General features: G+C 48.2%; 1 protein-coding gene across 3 annotated transcripts; it reads left to right on the top strand.

Annotated features, from left to right (window-relative positions):
* Positions 1-676: 676 nt before the first annotated feature.
* LOC119302360 (stearoyl-[acyl-carrier-protein] 9-desaturase 5, chloroplastic-like) lies at positions 677-5,364 on the top strand. Of its 3 annotated transcripts, XM_037579399.1 has the most exons (5): positions 683-794; positions 1,426-1,527; positions 2,509-2,854; positions 3,876-4,365; positions 4,662-5,364. In XM_037579399.1, the coding sequence occupies exons 3-5, from the start codon at positions 2,748-2,750 to the stop codon at positions 5,220-5,222; spliced, it is 1,158 nt and encodes a 385-aa protein (XP_037435296.1). In that variant the 5' UTR covers positions 683-794; positions 1,426-1,527; positions 2,509-2,747; the 3' UTR covers positions 5,223-5,364. The 3 variants fall into 3 exon arrangements, with proteins under 3 accessions (XP_037435295.1, XP_037435296.1, XP_037435294.1); XM_037579398.1 differs by having other exon boundaries at positions 677-1,527; XM_037579397.1 differs by lacking the exons at positions 683-794; positions 1,426-1,527 and having other exon boundaries at positions 2,322-2,854.
* The last annotated feature ends 19,967 nt before the right edge of the window (positions 5,365-25,331 follow it).

Raw genomic sequence — 25,331 nt, forward strand, 5'->3', positions numbered from 1 at the left:
GCCTGCTCCGTCGCCGCCCTATCCCGGGCCCTCTTGGCGTTGAGCATGTTCTGCCGGTTGGTGCTGACAGCCTCCCGGCACTGAGCCTCCGCCTTCCAGTCGGCGTTCGACATGCCCGGTGATTTGGACGGCGGCGCCCTCGGCTTCCTCTGCTTCGGTTGGGTGGCATCGATAGCGGTAGCAGCATGAGGGGTCGTGTACTTCGGCGGTGGCGGGCGGATGGAGGGAAGATGGAGGAGAATGGCGGGAGAAGAGGGGCAGAAGGGAGGGAGGAATGGAGGGAAACGGAGACCCCCGGGGGTTTGGGTTCGGCTCGGGTTCGCCGGCTATTATTTCGGCCCAAACTGGCGATAAACAAGGCCCTGGGACGCGACTGGACCGATTTTTCGATACCGACGCTTAAAAAAAGCCGCGAGGGGCATATTGAAAGCGCGAGTGAAGATGCTCTAAGAAAGAAAAGAAAAACTAAAAGAAACCCGCGGATATAGCATTGTCCATGCGGTAGAAAAATTACGTCAATCCGTTGAGATATGATATACGACAAGTGAATATTTGGTACATACTCTCGAAAGAAAATTGCGAAACTCTTTGCCCCGTTTGGCGGCGGTGGGCAAATGGGTGCTCGCGTGGCCCTCGTGAGGCGCCGCCACCACCGCTCACCTTCCGCTACCCCACCACTCTCCCCGTGGACTCATTCCCTCGCATCTCCGGCTTAGGATCGGTCGGGCGCTCGCTCACCTCCCACAGTCCCTGACCAGGTGAAAGAGAAGAGGAGCAGCTGCGGTCCAGCCGTGGTGAATTTCTCCTCCTCCTCCTCGACAACACACAGGTGCTGTCGATGTCATGTGCTCGCTGATCGTCTTCCCGCGACGTCCGTCGGTTCCTGCTCGCCTCGGGCAACCGCTGTGTGTTGTTCCCTGTTGCTGCTGAGTGCTGGGCTGTAGTCTGTTTGCTGTTGATGTATGATTCAATCCAGTAGCATGTACAGTACTCCGGAGTACTCGTAATTAGCAAGTAATCCGGTATGCTGTTGATGAAATAAACATGTACTCCTGCATATATCCCCAATGGCTGTTGATGTACGATCCATGAAGCTCTGCTAATGAATTAGCTACTGGTGGATCCTAGGAAGAAAAAAATTGTTGCACAGAATGCCCAAGGGTAGTTATAAAACTGTTGCAAACGATGCTCATAGCAGCTCAAGAACAAGTGAAATTCACCTAGGCCAACCAATTCCATATTTAGGTATTTGCTGGGTTAAGTATTTGGTCCCCAAATTTTCACGCATTATGGTGGTGAGCTAAAACCATCATAAGCGAATTATTGCCAAATTGGTAGAAAAGGAAACATTAGTACTAAAAAAGCACACACAGAGTTTATGTCTGGTTGGACCAAGTGGTTTCTGATCATGCATTCTTGATGCAGGTGCAAGCAGGAGGCGAACGCAAGCGTATGTTGGTGTGTAGAGGTGACCATTTTTGGCTTCTCAAGCAACCTGCAAGCACGCATCACACTATTTCAGTGAATGTATGTGTAAGCATCCTAAGAATACGTCCCACTGTGCAAAGGTTGTGTGAACATTGGTCACTCTACTCTTATCTAGGCTGGACCGGCAATAGATTGAATGCAAATCAAATATTGATCTTCATGTGTTTGCAGGCATATTTTAATTATGATGATTACCAAATGATTCCTGCAGTTGTTTTGTTTCAAATGCGATTCTTGGATAGAGATTGAACTCGTACTCCAAACGAATGTACGCTGGGTCTGGTCGAACTGCAACATCTGCCTAATTTATTTTCACATTAAACGCAATTCAGCATTATAATACGATGTATTATGCTCATAAAACATGTAGATTCTAAATTACAATGACTTATGGCTGGTTAGATAGTCTACAAAAAAAACTCAATGTTCAATTTGAATTCGGAAAAGCATAGAGAGACGCTCCAAACAAGAAAATTTAGAATATACTCAAATTTATGTTCTATTGTCGGATTTTAGCACAAATTATTATTTTCTGTTCATGTTTGTGAAAATTTTATTTGCATTCTACAGGATTTGGATACTTCTTACTCCCTCCGTTCCACAATGTAGTGCGTATATATTTTTGAAAAGTCAAAATTTACAAACTTTGACCATATTTATAGAGAAAAATAGGTACATCTAGAATACCAAATACATATCGTTGGATACATCATGAGCTATATTTTCATAATGTACATGTTTGGTATTTGAAATATAGATAGTTTTCTCTATAAACTTGGTCAAAGTTTGCTAAGTATGACTTTCAAAAAAATCTATATGCACAACATTGTGGAACGGAGGGAGTACTATTTATTTCTGCACCTACCTGTAGGTTACTCTATCATACTAGATATCTTTGTGTTTCAAGAGCTTGTATTCAAATTTCTGAAGGGCGTATTTTCCCCCCACGCTAGAGGAATATATATTGGCGTATTTGGGACTCAACTAACTTTAATCCCGTAGGAACTGTTTCTTTTTCAGTGCAACAAAAAGAGGTTGAAAACCTTGCACAAGCCGTCAGGTCAGAAGTAACAAGAAAAACAAAATGAAATCAGTCTCCTCTCCTCCATTTAGTACTAGTACTAGTCCGACTACTAGTACTCCAGTCCAACTGCTCACTCTACCTCCCACCTCAGCTTGTACGTAAGTGTGGGCAGAATCAAAGTATTGCCAAACTCTAAACTCAGCGTTGAAAGTGGTGTTGGTGGATTGATAAGTTGATGTATCTAATGGCATACATGCCTTCCTGCGGCACCTTCCATGCACCTTTAGTGTCTTCTTGCCTGAGGAGGAAATTCACAGTGGTGGCCACGGCTTCCAAGGCCAAGTGAGTTCTGCTCTTCCTCTTCATCATGCAAAAACTTTGTGGTTGGTTATATATTCCTGTTCTGTTCTTGAATCTTGCTCGGAGTGCTTGTGTCGGCTCCGTGATCTTGGTTGAGCTGATATTTTGCTACTTGGACACCAGAGATGGCGAGTGGTTATTCTGTCTTGGGAATGAATGAATCTTTGATTTTTCCAACGGGCTTCCTGTAGGTTCCCTAGATTGAACTGAATTTGGTCATAAAAGAATATGTTCATTTGTTTTCGGTCATTTATCTGTTTGCTGATGCTTTTATCATCGTAATCTTGCTTTAATGTACTTGTGGATATTGAAGAGTCGAGTTTTGAGAAATTTTCACTCTATGCCTTATTTCAAGCTGATTTGGTTATTGACAAGTAGTTTTCTCTTCTATTTTTGTTTTGTTTTGTTTACGGAGCGAGCTATTATTTCTTGCATACAGTGTTTTTTTGCTTTGTTGTCTTTGGACAGATGTATGTTTAAATCCTACAGTTCAGTTGCATGGCATGCAACTTTTGTGTATGCCCCTTTTTTTTATTTTGTTAGTTGAATGATTGTGAGAAGCAGATTGGGTGTTATTTGCATTTTTTTGCTGGTCTCCTGCTCGGTTCTGTAGTCGTGGAGGCCAGATCACTCACCTGCAGGCCATGGCATTCAAAAGGCGTGAAGTACTAGTGTAATGAAGTTACGTGCTTGAGCTCATTACGTTTTCCTCTTGCATGTAGTTGCAAATAGCATGCCATGCTGCTCGAAAAGAGTATCTGAGTAGCATCGATGATTTATTTCATGGAAATTAGCACTTAGTTTTGGACCCATTGGCACAGCTCACAAGCTCTTGAATTTGCATGAACTAGTGTAAATTTGCTGGGAGTAAAAACATACTAGGTCTTTCATCAATCTGGATAGTCTTTCTTTTTCGAGCTTTAATCTGATTATTTAGTTGTGTTATATTACCCATTTTCCCATTACTCTTGTGCATTATAAGTTACTTTGTCTGCTTACGAAGGGTTGGAACTCCCAAAAAGGCCTCCACTCAAGTCCGATTCACGCAACCATTCCCACCTGAAAAGAAGGAAATTTTCGATTCATTGGAACGCTGGGCAGAGGAAAACATCCTGGTCCTGTTGAAGCCAGTAGAGAAATCATGGCAGCCGCAGGACTACCTACCAGACCCTTCCTCGGATGGATTCTATGATGAAGTCAAGGAGTTGAGGGAACGGGCCAAGGAGATCCCGGATGACTACTTGGTCTGTCTGGTTGGAGACATGGTCACTGAGGAAGCACTCCCTACTTACCAGACAATGCTCAATATTCTCGATGGCGGTGTCGGCGACGATACTGGCACCAGTCCAGCCAGCTGGGCTGTCTGGACGAGGGCATGGACGGCCGAGGAGAACAGGCACGGTGATCTCATGAACAAGTACATGTACCTCACTGGGAGGGTTGATATGAGGCAGATTGAGAAGACCATACAGTATCTCCTTGGTGCTGGAATGGTAAGCACGCACTTGGTGTCTGATTCCTGAATTTCCTTTTTTATCTCAACCTCCATTTTTCTTGCTTCCTTTTTGCTGTCAAAGAAGGGAAGGTAACAAAATTGCTATTGTCGAATAACATTTGGGACCCTTGCTGTATTTATTTATTTTTATAATTGGTTCACAAAATTAATCACAAGGATTACAATTATGTCCCGAATGGGGAAAGACCCACAATTTGTCAACATATGCATACACTTGCTAGTTGAATGGAGTGCCATTTTGTTGTTGTAAGTTACCTTGTGCTCTTCTTGTAGGATCCAAAAACCGAGGGCAACCCATATGAGGGTTACATCTACACATCTTTCCAAGAGAGGGCAACCTTCATATCTCACGGCAACACTGCAAGGCACGCCAGGAAGTACGGGGACCTGAAGCTGGCTCAGATATGTGGCACCATCGCGGCCGACGAGAAGCGCCATGAGACGGCCTACACCAAGATTGTGGAGAAGCTCTTCGAGGTCGACCCCGACTACACGGTGCTGGCCTTCGCCGCCATGATGAGGAAGAAGGTCACGATGCCCGCCCACTTGATGTACGACGGGCAGGACGACAACCTGTTTGAGCACTTCAGCGCGGTGGCTCAACGGCTGGGCGTCTACACCGCCATGGACTACGCCGACATCCTCGACTTCCTGGTCCAGAGGTGGAACGTGGCCAACCTCACTGGGCTGTCCGGGGAAGGGAGGCGGGCTCAGGATTTCCTCTGCTCACTGGGACCAAGGTTCAGGAAGCTGGAGGAGCGAGCTCAGGGCAGGGCGAAGCAGTTACCGGTTGTTCCTTTCAGCTGGATCCATGGCCGGCAAGTGCAACTTTGAGTGGCATTGCTAAACAATTATAAGACAATTTGTTCTTCTTATTTTCAAAATATGAAGCAACTGTTGACTTGTACTACTATAAACATATCTACTCTGCATGTGCCAAAGAAGCTTAAAATAACATAATTATATCATGAACACATCCAGACTTTTTGTTTGTTTGTTTGTTTGTTTGTTTGTTTGTTTCAGTTGTCCATTTTGAATATTGGATTTGGACATGTATAGTCATCTAAGAGCATCTGCAGCAGCTCCCATCTACCCAAATGTTTTTTGGTGATCACCTAAAAAACTTCTCATCTTCCCCTAATAACCAAATTGACATTGGCGGGAGCCAACCACCCGAGACTTCATGCCACGGCACGCCCGCAGCCAGATGCCTGCCTCACCGCCGACCATTGTAGAGAGAGGGGATACAGGCTAAGTACTCCCACCGTTCCAAATTACTCGTCGCAGAAATGGATCTAGAACTAAAATACATCTAGATACATCCATACCCGCGACAAGTAATTCGGAACGGAGGGAGTATATGTGAAGTTGTATTGGGGATATGCTGCGGCTACACACCTTTCAAACCCAATAAATTTATTACGAGAGCCCCAATAAGCATTTATAGGGGAAGGTTTTTTGGAAAGCTGCTGGAGATGCTCTAAAATTTGACTAGTTCTCGACAGTAACATGGGCAATATCAGGTGCTCCCAAGCCTCCTGTGCTCCGGTCATACAAGCCCACGTGGGTCGTTGGATCTCAGATGAAGGGTTAGGGATGGAGCTGCTAAACTTGCACATAATTACTGGACTCTTGCGGAGTTTTCTGCAAAATTGCGAGAGCTCGATCCAATGGCCGAGCTCCTTCGGGAGCACCTGATATTTCAAAAACTCTGAGCCCTCACAAAGGGTACATCTTTACAAAGTAGGCGAACTCCGAGCCAAGTGGTTGAAGGTTATCAAGTGACTTTTAATCATTTAGGAAATGCACACCTTCAAGAGTAACAGAGCAAAACAAAGGCATTTGGTAGAACTCTTGAAAAGATCTTTCATCAAAGCTTTCTTCAAGAACACATACCCGTAGGATCTCTCTCACAAAAAGGATATGGATTGTAACGCCCGGATGATTTGGCTACAGTAAAACTTTCCTAATGATGCCATGTCATCTGCGATTACTATTACTAATCTCGGAATAATTCGAAAACGCGTCAAATTCAAACTTAAAATTAAGGTCGACAATAAAAGTTTTCAAAATTGAAACAAAAATGTTCGGTGGACGCCAAATATTACAAAGGTAATTATGGTGCAGAAAACACATTTTTAGTAAAAGACTAAATACTTTAAAATGAAATAAAACAGAAAAGAAAAAAAGGAAAGAGAAAGGAAAACCCCCCAAACCCCCCTGGGCCATCTGGCCCAGCTAACCCACCTGCCCCATCCGGCCGAACCGGCCCGCCTCCCCCTGCCGCCTCCCTTCCCTGTTCCCCCGACCCGGGTCGGAACAGGGGCGCGTCCCCGCCTCACCCTCTCGCCGGCGACGACGAGGGGATAAGGTCGCCACGCCGCGCCCCCTCGGTCTCTCCTCCCACTCGCCCCACTCTCCCCTCGGTCCCCGCGCCTCCCCCCTTAGATCCACCGCGCTCCCCCTCGTTCCCCTCTGTAACCGAGCACCACCGCCGCCATGGCTCCGGCCTAGCCACGGCCACCGTGCCCACCTCGCCGCCCCACGGTGTCTCCAAGGGCCGCCGTCGTCCGCTGCTTCGACTGGTGCTCCCCGTTGGAGACCGGAGCCACCGCAACGCCCTGACGCCGCCTTCGTCTTCCTCTGCTCCGACAAACTCTGCCGCTGTTCTTCACCGACTCCGGCCGCGCCCCTGCAGCTACTAAACCCCCAAGGGCCATCGTGTGCGCCACTCGATGAGCCGCTGCTCCCTCCTCTCTCTCTCTCTCTCGTGCGCCCTAGCCAGCTGCCGCCGAAGTACCCGAGAGCCCGTCGCCGCGGATCGCCTCGCCGTCGTGGCCGTACTCTCCGTCGTGCTCGCCTGAGCACGGCATCTTGTTCCTGGTGCCCCCAGGAACCCAACGCACCCGCTCGCGCACTGCTCCGTGGCCGCTAGCCCCTAGCTCGATGAACACCCGAACGCATCGCCGCACGCGCCCGTCGCCGGCAGCCGTCCGGTGACCATTTGGTCCCGGGCTCATGCCTGTCGTGCTCGCACGCGCCCGTAGAGGCCTCCTGGCCGTTTAGGGTACTTGCTGCCGTGTCGCAGCGCCGTTTCCCTCTCGAGGCCGAACGCCGGCGTCCGCCCCGCTCGTCACCGGTGACGCTGCGGCCCTCCTCCTGCCACGCCACCGCCCCCACTAGATGCGCCTCTGCGCGCTCGTTCGAACGAGCCCAGGAGCGCGCGGATCCGTGCCCTGTGCGCAATTTCCGGCGAACTCCGGCGGGTCTGCGCCGTGCTTTTGGTCGCCGGCGGCGAGGGCCAGCCCTGCTGACCTGGCACCGCGGGTCCCACCACCTGGGCCACTGACTGGTGGGCCCAGGGCCCCCTGTTGACCTGTTGACTGGGTCAACTGCTGACTGGGCCGCCCCTATCTCACTGACCTATAGGCCCCACTTCAATAAACGAAATAAATAAAAAGAATAATTGGTTAACTAAATAGTTAGCTAATTAAAACCCTATTCTCTCACTAACTGCTGGGTCCCACCCTCTAATTAACCTGTTTAGTTAGTCTAAACCCCCTGTTAATGCCCCTGACAATGACATGTGGGTCCCACTGGACCCACCTGTCTGGTTTGACTGGTCAACCGACCAATTGACCTGCTGACATCACTCTGATGTCATGCTTACGTCACCACACACTGTTTTGGATAATGTTGGAATTAAATATATAATTAAAATCAGAAAATGATTTAAATCTTTAGAAAATCATATCTTTTAATCCGTAACTCGGATGAAAATACTTTGTACATGAAAGTTGCTCAGAACGACGAGACGATTCCGGATACGCAACCCGTTCGTCCGCCACACCTCCCTAACCTATCGAACTCGTAACTTTCCCCCTCCGACTACTCTGCCCGAAAACGCGAAACACCGGGGATACTTTCCCGGATGTTTTCCCCCTTCACCGGTACCACCTCGTACCGCGTTAGGGCACACCTAGCACCACGCTTTGTCATGTCATGCATCGTCATGCATTTGTTTGCATTATATTTATTGTTTCTTCCCCCTCTTCTCTCGCTAGACACCGAGACCGACGCTGCTGCTACCCAGTACGACTACGGTGTTGACGACCCCTCTCTCTTGCCAGAGCAACCAGGCAAGCCCCCCCTTTGATCACCAGATATCGCCTACTCTTCTCTATACTGCTTGCATTAGAGTAGTGTAGCATGTTACTGCTTTTCGTTCATCCTATCCTGATGCATAGCCTGTCCTTGCTACTACTGTTGTTACCTTTACCTGCAATCCTAATGCTTAGTATAGGATGCTAGTTTATCATCAGTGGCCCTACATTCTTGTCCGTCTGCCATGCTATACTATCGGGCCGTGATCACTTGGGAGGTGATCACGGATATATACTATATACTTTATACATGATACATGTGATGACCAAAGTCGGGTTGGCTCGAGGAGTACCCGCAGTTGATTCACGAATTGGGGGCTGGAAGGACATACTTTCCCGACGGCCCTCTGTGTGGATCTTTGTGGCGAAGCGACAGGGCAGGTTGAGACCACCTAGTAGAGAGGTGGGCCTGGCCCTGGTCGGCGTTCGCGGTTATTTCAAAATAACACGCTTAACGAGATCTTGGTATTTGATCTGAGTCTGGCCACTGGCCTATACGCACTAACCATCTACGCGGGGACAGTTATGGGCACTCGACGTCGTGGTATCAGCCGAAGCCTTCGTGACGTCAGCGACTGAGTGGCGCGCGCGGATTGGACTGGAACGCCTACTAGGCTAGGTCTGCTTCCGGCCGTGTTCGCAACGTGCAGGTGTGCAAAGGGCGATGGGCCCAGACCCCTGCGCCATAGGATTTAGACCGGCGTGCTGACCTCTCTGTTGTGCCTAAGTAGGGCTGCGACGTGTTGATCTTCCGAGGCCGGGCATGACCCAGAAAAGTGTGTTCGGCCAAATGGGATCGAGCGTGTTGGGTTATGTGGTGCACCCCTGCAGGGAAGTTAATCTATTCGAATAGTCGTGATCTTCGGTAACAGGACGACTTGGAGTTGTACCTTGACCTTATGACAACTAGAACCGGATACTTAATAAAACACACCCTTCCAAGTGCCAGATACAACCGGTGATCGCTCTCTCACAGGGCGACGAGGGGAGGATCATCGGTTAGGGTTATGCTATGCGATGCTACTTGGAGGACTTCAGTCTACTCTCTTCTACACGCTGCAAGATGGAGGTGGCCAGAAGCGTAGTCTTCGACAGGAGTAGCTATCCCCCCTCTTATTCTGGCTTTCTGCAGTTCAGTCCACCGATATGGCCCTTTACACATTTACCCATGCATATGTAGTGTAGCTCCTTGCTTGCGAGTACTTTGGATGAGTACTCACGGTTGCTTTCTCCCTCTTATCCCCCTATCCCTTCTACCTGGTTGTCGCAACCAGATGTTGGAGCCCAGGATCCAGACGCCACCGTCGACGACGACTCCTACTACACCGGAGGTGCCTACTACTACGTGCTGCCCGCTGACGACGACCAGGAGTAGTTTAGGAGGATCCCAGGCAGGGGGCCTGCGCCTCTTTCGATCTGTATCCCAGTTTGTGTTAGCCTTCTTAAGGCAAACTTGTTTAACTTATGTCTATACTCAGATATTGTTGCTTCCGCTGACTCGTCTATGATCGAGCTCTTGTATTCGAGCCCTCGAGGCCCCTGGCTTGTAATATGATGCTTGTATGACTTATTTTATTTGTAGAGTTGTGTTGTGATATCTACCCATGAGTCCTTGATCTTGATCGTACACATTTGCGTGCATGATTAGTGTACGGTCAAATCAGGGGCGCCACAAGTTGGTACCAGAGCCGACTGCCTATAGGGATCCCCCTTCCACACTCCTTGGCCGAAGTTGAGTCTAGACATCATAAAAACTTTTACTAACATGGTTGTTTGCCATACGGGCCCACGTCGCCATCTGGGTGGTATTAGGATCTTTTACTCCTCGATCCTTACTCTGGGACTCTGAACTCTCTCCTACTCGGGTTAAACGATTTTTACTAACTCTAGCACTAGGATCCCGGACCATGTTCACCCCAAAGTTGGATAAGACCTAGTTATTCTTTAGAGTAGTATTTGAACATTATCCACATTGTCGTTTGACTCCTGTGAAAACATCTTTGTTTTCATATGGAACCCACGAGGCAGGTCATGCGCCACACGACGGCCATTGGTGCCACAGGATCACCTGCTGTGTTGGTTGAGATGATGACCTATCTGGGTTATCGCTGGCACCCTGAGTACACCGTCTATGAGGAGTATCAGGACTTCAACCAGGAGCAGTACCGTGCCATCGTCCACCTCTACTCTCGGGAGTATGACTCCTCTACTGTGCTGCACACTGCTCATGGTGTTGGAGTGACTATCGATATGGCGGTCCACGATGCTGCTTATGCTGCTCTGACACGTCTTCGTGGAGAGTATCAGGAGTTGGACACCTCCCCCTTCAGGCACATTGCTATCGCATCCGATGTTGGTGCGGAGGGATACTACACTGCGGCCTACTCCACTGTCACCCGAGAGCCCTTCTACCATCAGAACCTAGTTCTGCATGCTGATGGGCTGGATAGAGCTAACCGAGCTCTTCGCCACGAGTTGTACACCACCCGTCAGCACCTGTATCGTGCTCTGACGATGTTGCACCCCTCCGTCCGATCTGGTGATCTGTCGCGTTCTGCGATCTACCCTGCCAGGACCGTGATGCCCTAGGGCGTCGGCTGGCCAGATGTGGGAGGATACTCTCCTGCACTTGGTCCTCTCCTGCCACCTGCGCATCGGGTTCCGCACCAGAGTATCCGCGGACCCCAGGCTACTCGCGTGGAGGTCTTCCCTTTGTGTCACTACCAGCTGTCGGGCTACACCTACCTCCACAGTACCGTGTGGGACTGATGTAGACTTGCTTGTTAGTGTTAGATGCATTCGCCGCGAGCCTGTGTGCCGCCTATGATGTCTTAGCCTATGTACCGAACTCTGTGTAACGAACTCTATGCATGATCTCTTTTGTAAGATATGCCGACTACTATGTAGTATCTATCGTGCTGCTTTCATTGTGCATGTTTCATCATGAATGATTCTTGTTTTTTGCAAATTTCTCAATGCTGAACTACCCCTGTTAAATATTAGCAGGATGGTTAGACCAGGTGGTCGTGGTCGTGGTGGCAACGCCCCACCACCGCCTGAGTACATGGCTGGGATGATGCAACAGTTTGAGCTGAATCGTCAGTTCATGGAGAATATTATGGCTCGGTTTCCTCGCCCCAATATGAACCAGCAGCCAACCCAAGTGACTCTGCAGGATTTCATGCGCCTCAACCCAACCGTGTACCGCAGCTCAACTCAGCCTCTGGATGCTGATGACTGGCTCTGTGACATCACCTATGAGATGGAGTCTGCTGATGTAGCCCCTGCCAGCTATGTCACCTTTGCTTCCTTCTTCCTGAAAGGACCCGCAGCTCAATGGTGGGACAGCCACAGGCGTACTCTGCCAGCTGGAACAATCATCACCTGGCCAGACTTCCAAGATGCCTTCCGTGCTCGCTTCATTCCTCAGGGAGTCATGGACCGTAAGAAGCGCGAGTTTCGCAACCTCACCCAAGGCAACAAGACTGTTGAAGCTTATCAGCGGGAGTTTCTTGACTTGTCCTGCTATGCTGAAGAAGACATTGCAACTGATGCACGCAGACAGAAGAAGTTCCGTGATGGCCTTCAAGCTGACATCAAGCTCGCACTTCTAGTGCATGACTTCCCTGATTTCACCACCCTGGTGAACAAGGCCATCAATGTCGAAACTGGTCTGCAGGAATACCAGGGCTCTCACAGGCGCAACCGTGACACGGGCTCTTCTTCGGGCCCGTCCTCGCAGAAGCGCACGATATGGATTCCCAACAGCATGTACCAGCCGAATGCACCCACCCCAAGGCAGACCTATGCTGCACCTCGTCTGCCTGCTCCTCCAACTAGGCAGCCAAGACTTCCAGCTCCACCACCACAAGCTCCTGTTCCCACTCCCAATAATGGATTGTGCTTCAGGTGTGGGCAACCAGGGCACCGTGCTAGGGAATGCAACCAGAACCAGAATCAACTGGCCCTTCCAACAACTGGCCGTGGAAGCAACCAGTCCCGCAACAACAGTACCAAGTCTTATGGTCGTGTTCATGCCAACCACGTTGATCTCAATGAAGTTCTAGACCAGCCTGCTACCGTGATGGGTACACTCCTCGTAAATTCCATACCAGCATCTGTTTTATTTGATACAGGAGCATCACATTCATTCTTATCAGCTGAGTTTGCATTCATGCATGGCATTAAATACGAAGAGATGAACACTGCGATTGTGGTACACACTCCTGCGGGCCAGTGTCAAACCTCTATGGTTAGTCACAACGTTCCCGTTGAAATTGAAGGACTGGAATTCCTTGCCTCCCCCATCGTACTAAAGTCCTGTAGCATTGACCTCATTTTGGGAATGGATTGGTTGAAAGCGCATACTGCTTCTATAGTTTGCGCCACTAAGGTCGTCCATCTGCTACACCCTTTTGATGAAATAATTGCTTACCAAGCTCATCTAGTTCAGAACGCCGAGGCACGTCTTTATGCCTTGAATGCATTGAACGTTGCACCACTCAAGGGCATTGAAAACATTCCCGTCGTTCGTGAATTCCAAGATGTCTTCCCAGAAGAACTTCCGGGGATTCCCCCTGCTAGAGCTGTCGAATTCATCATCGACTTGAAACCCGGCACTACCCCTATAGCTAAACGACCCTACAAGATGCCGCCGCATGAACTCATTGAGCTTAAGGAGGAAATCGACAAATCTCTTATCAAAGGCTTCATTCGCCCAAGTTGCTCTCCTTGGGGAGCACCTTCTCTCTTTGTTAAGAAGAAGGATGGGACAAACCGATTAGTCCAAGACTACCGTCCTATAAACCAAGCTACCATTCAGAATAAATATCCTCTTCCTTGGATCAATGATCTTTATGATCAACTGGCTGGCTCATCAGTGTTCTCCAAACTTGACTTGAGGTTGGGTTACCACCAGATCCGTGTTCGTGAGGAGGACATCCCAAAAACCGCCTTCGTGACTCGGTATGGGTCATACGAGTACACCGTCATGTCATTCGGCTTAACGAGTGCTCCTGCCACCTTCTCTCGTCTGATGAATTATATATTCATGGATTACCTCGACAAGTTCGTCGTGGTTTATATGGACGATATCCTTGTATTTTCCAAGAACGAGGAAGAACATGCTGGACATTTGCGTCTTGTGCTGGAGAACCTTCGAGAACATCAACTGTATGCTAAGTATTCCAAGTGTGAATTCTGGCTCCCCGAAGTAACCTATCTTGGGCATGTTATCTCCAAGGATGGTATTGCCGTCAACCCTGAACGAGTTCAGGCTATTCTCGATTGGACTCCTCCGAAGAACGTCAAGCAAGTCCGAAGTTTTCTCGGTCTTGCCAGCTATTGCCGTCGATTCGTCGAGAACTTCTCCAAGATTGCCAGGCCTCTGACTAATCTGTTGCATAAGGGTGTCAAGTTCGAATGGACAGACAAGTGTCAGGAAAGTTTTCAGGCGCTCAAAGACAAGTTGACCTCTGCCCCCGTGCTTGCTCCACCTGATACTAAGAAGGACTTCGTCATTTACTGCGACGCTTCCCGTCAAGGATTAGGCTGTGTCCTAATGCAAGAGCGCAGAGTGGTTGCTTATGCCTCTCGTCAACTGCGCCCTCACGAAGAAAACTACCCAGTTCACGACCTCGAGCTTGCTGCTGTCATTCATGCACTGAAGCAGTGGCGACATTACCTTCTCGGTAATCGTTGCGAGATCTTCACCGACCACCAAAGTCTGAAGTATCTGTTTACTCAGCCAGATCTGAACCTCCGCCAGCAGAGATGGATGGAGACTGTTGCAGACTTTGACGTGGGTATATCCTATACCCCCGGCAAGGCTAATGTAATGGCTGATGCCTTGAGCCGCAAGTCTTACTGTTGGGGAACGTTGCAGAAAACAAAAATTTTCCTACTCGTTTCACCAAGATCATCTAGGAGTTCATCTAGCAACGAGTGATTAGATGCATCTACATACCTTTGTAGATCGCGAGCGGAAGCGTTCAAAGGAACGGTGATGATGTAGTCGTACTCGACGTGATCCAAATCACCGATGACCAGCGCCGAACGGACGGCACCTCCGCGTTCAACACACGTACGGAACAGCCACGTCTCCTCTTCTTGATCCAGCAAGGGAGGGAGGAGAGGTTGAGGGAGATGGCACCAGCAGCAGCACGACGGCGTGGTGTTGATGGAGCTGCAGTACTCCGACAGAGCTTCGCTAAGCACTATGGAGGTGGAGGAGGTGTTGGGGAAGGAGAAGGAGGCAACCAAAGGCCGAGACGTTCAGGTATGAAGTCCCTCCTCTCCCCCACTATATATAGGGGTGCCAAGGGGGGGTGGTGCGCAGCCTAGGAGATCCAATCTCCTATGGCCGGCGGCCAAGGGGAGGTTTCCCTCCCCCCCAAGGCACCTAGGAGGTGCCTTACCCTCCTAGGACTCTTGTCCCCTTAAACCCTAGGCGCATGGGCCTATGTGGGGCTGGTGCCCTTGGCCCATTAGGCCAAGGCGCACCCCCTTGCAGCCCATGTGGCCCCCCGGGGCAGGTGGACCCACCCGGTGGACCCCCGGGACCCTTCCGGTGGTCCCGGTACAATACCGATAACCCCGAAACTTGTCCCGATGCCCGAAACAGGACTTCCCATATATAAATCTTTACCTCCGGACCATTCCGGAACTCCTCGTGACGTCCGGGATCTCATCCGGGACTCCGAACAACATTCGGGTTACTGCATATACATATCCCTACAACCCTAGCGTAACCGAACCTTAAGTGTGTAGACCCTACGGGTTCGGGAGACAAGCAGACATGACCGAGACGACTCTCCGGTCAATAACCAACAGCGGGATCTGGATACCCATGTTGGCTCCCACATGCTCCACGATGATCTCATCGGATGAACCACGATGTCGAGGATTCAATCAACCCCGTACGCTATTCCCTTTGTCTATCGATATGTTACTTGCCCGAGATTCGATCGTGGTATCCCAATACCTCGTTCAATCTCGTTACCAGCAAGTCACTTTACTCGTACCGTAATGCATGATCCCGTGACCAGACACTTGGTCACTCTGAGCTCATTATGATGATGCATTACCGAGTGGGCCCAGTGATACCTCTCCGTCATACGGAGTGACAAATCCCAGTCTTGATCCATGTCACCCAACAGACACTTTCGGAGATGCCCGTAGTCTACCTTTATAGTCACCCAGTTACGTTGTGACGTTTGGCATACCCAAAGCACTCCTACGGTATCCGGGAGTTACACGATCTCATGGTCTAAGGAAAAGATACTTGACATTGGAAAACTCTAGCAAACGAACTATACGATCTTGTGCTATGTTTAGGATTGGGTCTTGTCCATCACATCATTCTCCTAATGATGTGATCTCGTTATCAATGACATCCAGTGTCCATAGTCAGGAAACCATGACTATCTGTTGATCAACGAGCTAGTCAACTAGAGGCTCACTAGGGACATGTTGATGTCTGTTATTCACACATGTATTACGATTTCCGGATAACACAATTATAGCATGAATAAAGACAATTATCATGAACAAGGAAATATAATAATGCTTTTATTATTGCCTCTAGGGCATATTTCCAACAGTCTCCCACTTGCACTAGAGTCAATAATCTAGTTACATTGTGATGAATCGAACACCCATGGAATTCTGGTGTTGATCATGTTTTGCTCTAGGGAGAGGTTTAGTCAACGGATCTGCTACATTCAGGTCCGTATGTACTTTACAAATCTCTATGTCTCCATCTTGAACATTTTCACGAATGGAGTTGAAGCGACGCTTGATGTGCCTTGTCTTCTTGTGAAACCTGGGCTCCTTAGCAAGTGCAATAGCTCCAGTGTTGTCACAGAAGAGCTTGATCGGCCCCGACGCATTGGGTATGACTCCTAGGTCGGTGATGAACTCCTTCACCCATATTGCTTCATGTGCTGCCTCCGAGGCTGCCATGTACTCCGCTTCACATGTAGATCCCGCCACGACGCTTTGCTTGCAACTGCACCAGCTTACTGCCCCACCATTCAAAATATACACGTATCCGGTTTGTGACTTAGAGTCATCCAGATCTGTGTCGAAGCTAGCATCGACATAACCCTTTACGACGAGCTCTTCGTCACCTCCATAAACGAGAAACATTTCCTTAGTCCTTTTCAGGTACTTCAGGATATTCTTGACCGCTGTCCAGTGTTCCTTGCCGGGATTACTTTGGTACCTTCCTACCAAACTTACGGCAAGGTTTACATCAGGTCTGGTACACAGCATGGCATACATAATAGAACCTATGGCTGAGGCATAGGGGATGACGCTCATCTCTTCTATATCTTCTGCCGTGGTCGGACATTGAGCTGAGCTCAATTTCACACCTTGTAACACAGGCAAGAACCCTTTCTTGGATTGATCCATATTGAACTTCTTCAATATCTTATCAAGGTATGTGCTTTGTGAAAGACCCATGAGGCGTCTTGATCTATCTCTATAGATTTTGATGCCTAATATATAAGCAGCTTCTCCAAGGTCCTTCATTGAAAAACTTTTATTCAAGTAGGCCTTGATGCTGTCCAAGAGTTCTATATCATTTCCCATCAAGAGTATGTCATCTACATATAATATGAGAAATGCTACAGAGCTCCCACTCACTTTCTTGTAAACGCAGGCTTCTCCATAAGTCTGTGTAAACCCAAACGCTTTGATCATCTCATCAAAGCGAATGTTCCAACTCCGAGATGCTTGCACCAGCCCATAAATCGAGCGTTGGAGCTTGCACACTTTGTCAGCATTCTTAGGATCGACAAAACCTTCCGGCTGCATCATATACAATTCTTTCTTAAGGAAACCATTAAGGAATGCCGTTTTGACGTCCATTTGCCATATTTCGTAATCAAAGAACGCGGCAATTGCTAACATGATTCGGACGGACTTTAGCTTCGCTACCGGTGAGAAAGTCTCATCGTAGTCAACCCCTTGAACTTGTCGATAACCCTTAGCGACAAGCCGAGCTTTATAGATGGTCACATTACCATCCGCGTCTGTCTTCCTCTTAAAGATCCATTTATTTTCTATGGCTCGCCGTTCAACGGGCAAGTCAGTCAAAGTCCATACTTCGTTCTCATACATGGATCCTATCTCGGATTTCATGGCTTCTAGCCATTTGTCGGAATCTGGTCCCGCCATCGCTTCTTCATAGTTCGAAGGTTCACCGTTGTCCAACAACATGATTTCCAAGACAGGGTTGCCGTACCACTCTGGTGCGGAACGTGTCCTTGTGGACCTTCGAATTTCAGTAGGAGCTTGATCAGAAGTATCTTGATCATTTTCATTAACTTCCTCTCTAGTCGGTGCAGGCACCTCAGGAACATTTTCTTGAGTTGCGCCATTTTCCGGTTCAAGAGGCAATACTTCATCAAGCTCTACTTTCCTCCCACTTACTTCTTTCGAGAGAAACTCTTTCTCCAGAAAGGACCCATTCTTGGCAACAAAGATCTTGCCTTCGGATCTGAGGTAGAAGGTGTACCCAATAGTTTCTTTTGGGTACCCTATGAAGACGCATTTTTCCGATTTGGGTTCGAGCTTTTCAGGTTGAAGTTTCTTGACATAAGCATCGCATCCCCAAACTTTTAGAAACGACAGCTTAGGTTTCTTCCCAAACCATAATTCATACGGTGTCGTCTCAACGGATTTCGACGGAGCCCTATTTAAAGTGAATGCAACAGTCTCTAAAGCATAGCCCCAAAAAGAAAGCGGTAAATCGGTAAGAGACATCATAGATCGCACCATATCTAACAGAGTGCGATTACGACGTTCGGACACACCATTACGCTGAGGTGTTCCAGGCGGCGTGAGTTGTGAAACTATTCCACATTTTCTTAAGTGTGCCCCAAACTCATGACTCAAGTATTCTCCTCCACGATCTGATCGTAGAAACTTGATTTTCCTGTCACGTTGATTTTCAACCTCACTCTGAAATTCCTTGAACTTTTCAAAGGTTTCAGACTTGTGTTTCATTAAGTAGATATACCCATACCTACTTAAATCATCAGTGAGGGTGAGAACATAACGATAGCCACCGCGAGCCTCAACACTCATTGGACCGCACACATCGGTATGTATGATTTCCAATAAGTCGGTTGCTCGCTCCATTGTTCCTGAGAACGGAGTCTTGGTCATTTTACCCATAAGGCATGGTTCGCACGTGTAAAATGATTCATAATCAAGAGACTCTAAAAGTCCATCAGCATGGAGCTTCTTCATGCGTTTGACACCTATGTGACCAAGGCGGCAGTGCCACAAGTATGTGGGACTATCATTATCAACTTTACTTCTTTTGGTACTCACATTATGAACATGTGTAGCATCACGTTCGAGATTCATAAAGAATAAACCATTCACCATAGGAGCATGACCATAAAACATATCTCTCATAAAAATGGAACAACCATTATTCTCAGATTTAAAAGAGTAGCCATCTCGAATTAAACGAGATCCCGATACAATGTTCATGCTCAAAGCTGGCACTAAATAACAATTATTAAGGTTTAAAACTAATCCCGAAGGGAGATGCAGAGGTAGCATGCCGACGGCGATCACATTGACCTTGGAACCATTCCCGACGCGCATCGTCACCTCGTCCTTTGCCAGTTTCCGCTTATTCCGCAGCCCCTGCTTTGAGTTACAAATGTGAGCAACTGCACCGGTATCAAATACCCAGGAGCCACTACGGGCACTAGCAAGGTACACATCAATTACATGTATATCACATATACCTTTGGTTTTGCCGGCCTTCTTATCCGCTAAGTACTTAGGGCAGTTCCGCTTCCAGTGACCGCTGCCCTTGCAATAAAAGCACTCAGTCTCGGGCTTGGGTCCATTCTTTGGCTTCTTCCCGGCAGCTTGCTTGCCGGGCGCGGCAACCTCCTTGCCGTCCTTCTTGAAGCTCTTTTTACCCTTGCCTTTCTTGAACTTAGTGGTTTTATTGATCATCAACACTTGATGTTCCTTCCTGACTTCTACCTCCGCTGATTTCAGCATAGCAAATACTTCAGGAATGGTCTTTTCCATCCCCTGCATATTGAAGTTCATCACAAAGCTCTTGTAGCTTGGTGGAAGCGACTGGAGGATTCTGTCAATGACCGCATCATCCGGGAGATTAACTCCTAGCTGAGTCAAGCGGTTATGCAACCCAGACATAGTGAGTATGTGCTCACTGACAGAACTGTTTTCCTCCATCTTACAGCTGAAGAATTTGTCGGAGACTTCATATCTCTCGACCCAGGCATGAGCTTGGAAAACCATTTTCAGCTCTTCGAACATCTCATATGCTCCATGTCTCTCAAAACGCTTTTGGAGCCCCGGCTCTAGGCTGTAAAGCATGCCGCACTGAACGAGGGAGTAGTCATCGAAACGTGCCTGCCAAGCGTTCATAACATCTTGTTCTGCAGGGAGAACGGGTGCGTCACCAAGCGGTGCTTGTAGGACATAATCTTTCTTGGCAGCTATGAGGATGATCCTCAGGTTCCGGACCCAGTCTGTATAGTTGTTGCCATTGTCTTTCAGCTTAGTTTTCTCTAGGAACGCGTTGAAGTTGAGGACTACGTTGGCCATTTGATCTACAAGACATATTGCAAAGATTTTAGACTAAGTTCATGATAATTAAGTTCAACTAATCAAATTATTAGTGAACTCCCACTTAGATTAGACATCCCTCTAGTCATCTAAGTATTACATGATCCGAGTTAAACTAGACCGTGTCCGATCATCACGTGAGACGGACTAGTCAACATCGGTGAACATCTTCATGTTGATCGTATCTTCTATACGACTCATGCTCGACCTTTCGGTCTTCTGTGTTCCGAGGCCATGTCTGTACATGCTAGGCTCGTCAAGTCAACCTAAGTGTTTGCATGTGTAAATCTGTCTTACACCCGTTGTATGTGAACGTCTGAATAAAACACCCGATCATCACGTGGTGTTTTGAAACAGCGAACTGTCGCAACGGTGCACAGTTAGGGGGAACACTTCTTGAATTTTATTGTGAGGGATCATCTTATTTACTACCGTCGTTCTAAGTAAACAAGATGCAAAACATGATAAACATCACATGCAATCAAATAATAAATGTGACATGATATGGCCAATATCACACAGCTCCTTTGATCTCCATCTTGGGGCTCCATGATCATCTTGTCACCGGCTTGACACCATGATCTCCATCATCGTGTCTCCATGAAGTTGCTCGCCAACTATTACTTCTACTACTATGGCTAACGCGTTTAGCAATAAAGTAAAGTAATTACATGGCGTTTCTTGATGACACGCAGGTCATATAAAAGAATAAAGACAACTCCTATGGCTCCTGCCGGTTGTCATACTCATCGACATGCAAGTCGTGATTCCTATTACAATAGCATGAACATCTCATACATCACATATAGATCATTCATCATTCATCACAACTTTGGCCATATCATATCACAAACCACTTGCTGCAAAAATAAGTTAGACGGCCTCTAATTGTTGTTGCAAGTTTTACGTGGCTGAATTAGGGTTCTAGCAAGAACGTTTTCTTACCTACGTTAAAGCCACAACGTGATTTGTCAACTTCTATTTACCCTTCATAAGGACCCTGTTCATCGATTCCGCTCCAACTAAAGTAGGAGAGACAGACACCCGCCAGCCACCTTATGCAACTAGTGCATGTTAGTCGGTGGAACCGGTCTCACGTAAGCGTACGTGTAAGGTTGGTCCGGGCCGCTTCATCCCACAATACCGCTGAAGCAAGAAAGGACTAGTAACGGCAAGAAAGTTGACAAATCTACGCCCACAACAAATTGTGTTCTACTCGCGCAAGAAGAACTACGCATAGACCTAGCTCATGATCCCACTGTTGGGGAACGTTGCAGAAAACAAAAATTTTCCTACTCGTTTCACCAAGATCATCTAGGAGTTCATCTAGCAACGAGTGATTAGATGCATCTACATACCTTTGTAGATCGCGAGCGGAAGCGTTCAAAGAACGGGGATGATGTAGTCGAACACGACGTGATTCGAATCACCGGAGATCCTAGCACCGAACGGACGGCACCTCCGCGTTCAACACACGTACGGAACAGCCACGTCTCCTCCTTCTTGATCCAGCAAGGGAGGGAGGAGAGGTTGAGGGAGATGGCACCAGCAGCAGCACGACGGCGTGGTGTTGATGGAGCTGCAGTACTCCGACAGAGCTTCGCTAAGCGCTATGGAGTTGGAGGAGGTGTTGGGGAGGGAGAAGGAGGCAACCAAAGGCCAAGGACTCAAGGTATGAAGTCCCTCCTCTCCCCCACTATATATAGGGGTGCCAAGGGGGGTGGCCGGCCCTAGGAGATCCAATCTCCTAGGGGGTGCGGCGGCCTAGGGGGGTTTCCCTCCCCCCCAAGGCACCTAGGAGGTGCCTTCCACTAGTAGGACTCCTCCCCTTTGGAAACCCTAGGCGCATGGGCCTTGTGGGGCTGGTGCCCTTGGCCCATTAGGCCAAGGCGCACCCCCTTACAGCCCATGTGGCCCCCCGGGACAGGTGGCCCCACCCGGTGGACCCCCGGGACCCCTCCGGTGGTCCCGGTACAATACCGATAACCCCGAAACTTGTCCCGATGCCCGAAACAGGACTTCCCATATATAAATCTTTACCTCCGGACCATTCCGGAACTCCTCGTGACGTCCGGGATCTCATCCGGGACTCCGAACAACATTCGGGTTACTGCATATACATATCCCTACAACCCTAGCGTAACCGAACCTTAAGTGTGTAGACCCTACGGGTTCGGGAGACAAGCAGACATGACCGAGACGACTCTCCGGTCAATAACCAACAGCGGGATATGGATACCCATGTTGGCTCCCACATGCTCCACGATGATCTCATCGGATGAACCACGATGTCGAGGATTCAATCAACCCCGTACGCTATTCCCTTTGTCTATCGATATGTTACTTGCCCGAGATTCGATCGTCGGTATCCCAATACCTCGTTCAATCTCGTTACCGGCAAGTCACTTTACTCGTACCGTAATGCATGATCCCGTGACCAGACACTTGGTCACTCTGAGCTCATTATGATGATGCATTACCGAGTGGGCCCAGTGATACCTCTCCGTCATACGGAGTGACAAATCCCAGTCTTGATCCATGTCACCCAACAGACACTTTCGGAGATACCCGTAGTCTACCTTTATAGTCACCCAGTTACGTTGTGACGTTTGGCATACCCAAAGCACTCCTACGGTATCCGGGAGTTACACGATCTCATGGTCTAAGGAAAAGATACTTTGACATTGCAAAACTCTAGCAAACGAACTATACGATCTTGTGCTATGTTTAGGATTGGGTCTCGTCCATCACATCATTCTCCTAATGATGTGATCTCGTTATCAATGACATCCAGTGTCCATAGTCAGGAAATCATGACTATCTATTGATCAACGAGCTAGTCAACTAGAGGCTCACTAGGGACATGTTGATGTCTGTTATTCACACATGTATTACGATTTCCAGATAACACAATTATAGCATGAATAAAGACAATTATCATGAACAAGGAAATATAATAATAATGCTTTTATTATTGCCTCTAGGGCATATTTCCAACACTTACTGCAACCACCTCCAGGTTCACAAAATTCAGCCCTCGCTTGTCGAAGAATTTAGAAAGCTGAACCTCCATATTGTTCCTCCTGGAGCACTCGCTCCCCCTCCCCCGGAGTTCCGCAAGATGAATCTTCTTGTTGTTACTAAGGGTTCTCTAAATACCCTGGCTGTCGTACCAGATCTCGTAGCTGGTATAAAGACTATTCAAGGTTATGACTCTAAAGTCCATAAGATTAAACGCCATCTAGCAGAAGGAAAGCCCTCATTCTTCACTGTCGCCGAAGATGGCGCCTTGTATTTCAAAGCCGCCTAGTGGTACCATGTTCGAAGAAAAACCTGGATAAGACTAAAAGGGTTATGCAAGAAGCTCATGATACGCCTCTGTCCATCCATCCTGGTAGTACAAAGATGTACCAGGATATTCGTCAAAGATTCTGGTGGTCTAATATGAAGCAGGACATTGCTCGTTATGTTGCTGAGTGTGACGTTTGTCGCCGTATCAAAGCAGAGCATCAAAAGCCTGCTGGAACACTGCAACCTATCTCTATTCCTGAATGGAAGTGGGACCATGTTGAAATGGACTTCGTCACTGGATTTCCCAAATCGCAGAAAGGTAATGATGCTATTCTTGTCGTCATTGACCGACTTTCCAAAGTTTCCCATTTTTTGGCGGTCAAAGAGACAATGCTAGTCAGCTTGCTACTCTCTACATGGCCAGAATTGTTTCACTTCACGGTATCCCATTGGTTATCAGTTCAGACCGTGGCAGCTTATTCACTTCAAGGTTTTGGGCGAGTTTCCAAGAAGCTATGGGAACTCATCTGTCGTTCAGTACTGCGTTTCATCCTCAGTCGCAAGGACAGGTTGAACGTGTCAACCAAGTTCTCGAAGACATGCTTCGAGCTTGTGTAATCTCATTCGGCAAGAAATGGGAGGAATCTCTTCCATATGCCGAGTTCTCTTATAATAATAGCTATCAAGCTAGTCTGAAGATGTCCCCCCTCGAAGTGCTATATGGACGAAAGTGTCGAACCCCTCTGAACTGGTCAGAAACTGGGGAACGTCCACTCTTCGGTCCGGATATTATCCAACAGCCCGAAGAACAAGTTCGCATTATTCGCGAGAATCTCAAGACTGCTCAGTCACGTCAGAAAAGTCAGTATGACCGTCATCACCAAGACATGGTCTATCAACCTGGCGAAAAGGCTTATCTTCGAGTTACACCAATGAAGGGTGCTCACCGCTTCGGGATCAAGGGCAAGCTAGCTCCTCGCTATATCGGTCCCTTTACTATTCTCGAAAGGTGTGGAAAAGTGGCATATCAACTGGAGCTTCCGCCGAACCTTTCACAGGTTCATGATGTGTTCCATGTGTCACAACTCCGCCGTTGCTTCAAGGATCCAATCCGAGCGGTGGATCATAAAGTGCTCGAATTGCAACAGGACCTCTCTTATAAAGAGCATCCGGTCTGCATTCTTGACCAAGCTGAACGCCGCACACGTCAGAAGGCGATCAAATTCCTCAAAGTCCAGTGGTCGAATCACTCTGAAGACGAAGCCACTTGGGAACGCGAGGACCGCCTGCGTGATGAATACCCCGCACTGTTTCCTTCTACCTCCTAAATCTCGGGACGAGATTTCTTGTAGTGGAGGAGATTTGTAACGCCCGGATGATTTGGCTACAGTAAAACTCTCCTAATGATGCCATGTCATCTGCGATTACTGTTACTAATCTCGGGATAATTCGAAAACACGTCAAATTCAAACTTAAAATTAAGGCCGACAATAAAAGTTTTCAAAATTGAAACAAAAATGTTCGGTGGACGCCAAATATTACAAAGGTAATTATGGTGCAGAAAACACATTTTTAGTAAAAGACTAAATACTTTAAAATGAAATAAAACAGAAAAGAAAAGAAGGAAAGAGAAAGGAAAACCCCCCAAACCCCCCTGGGCCATCTGGCCCAGCTAACCCACCTGGCCCATCCGGCCGAACCGGCCCGCCTCCCCCTGCCGCCTCCCTTCCCTGTTCCCCCGACCCGGGTCGGAACAGGGGCGCGTCCCCGCCTCACCCTCTCGCCGGCGACGACGAGGGGATAAGGTCGCCACGCCGCGCCCCCTCGGTCTCTCCTCCCACTCGCCCCACTCTCCCCT

This window comes from Triticum dicoccoides, chromosome 5A (genome assembly GCF_002162155.2).
Source record: "Triticum dicoccoides isolate Atlit2015 ecotype Zavitan chromosome 5A, WEW_v2.0, whole genome shotgun sequence".
In the NCBI taxonomy this organism is placed as follows: Eukaryota; Viridiplantae; Streptophyta; class Magnoliopsida; order Poales; family Poaceae; genus Triticum; species Triticum dicoccoides.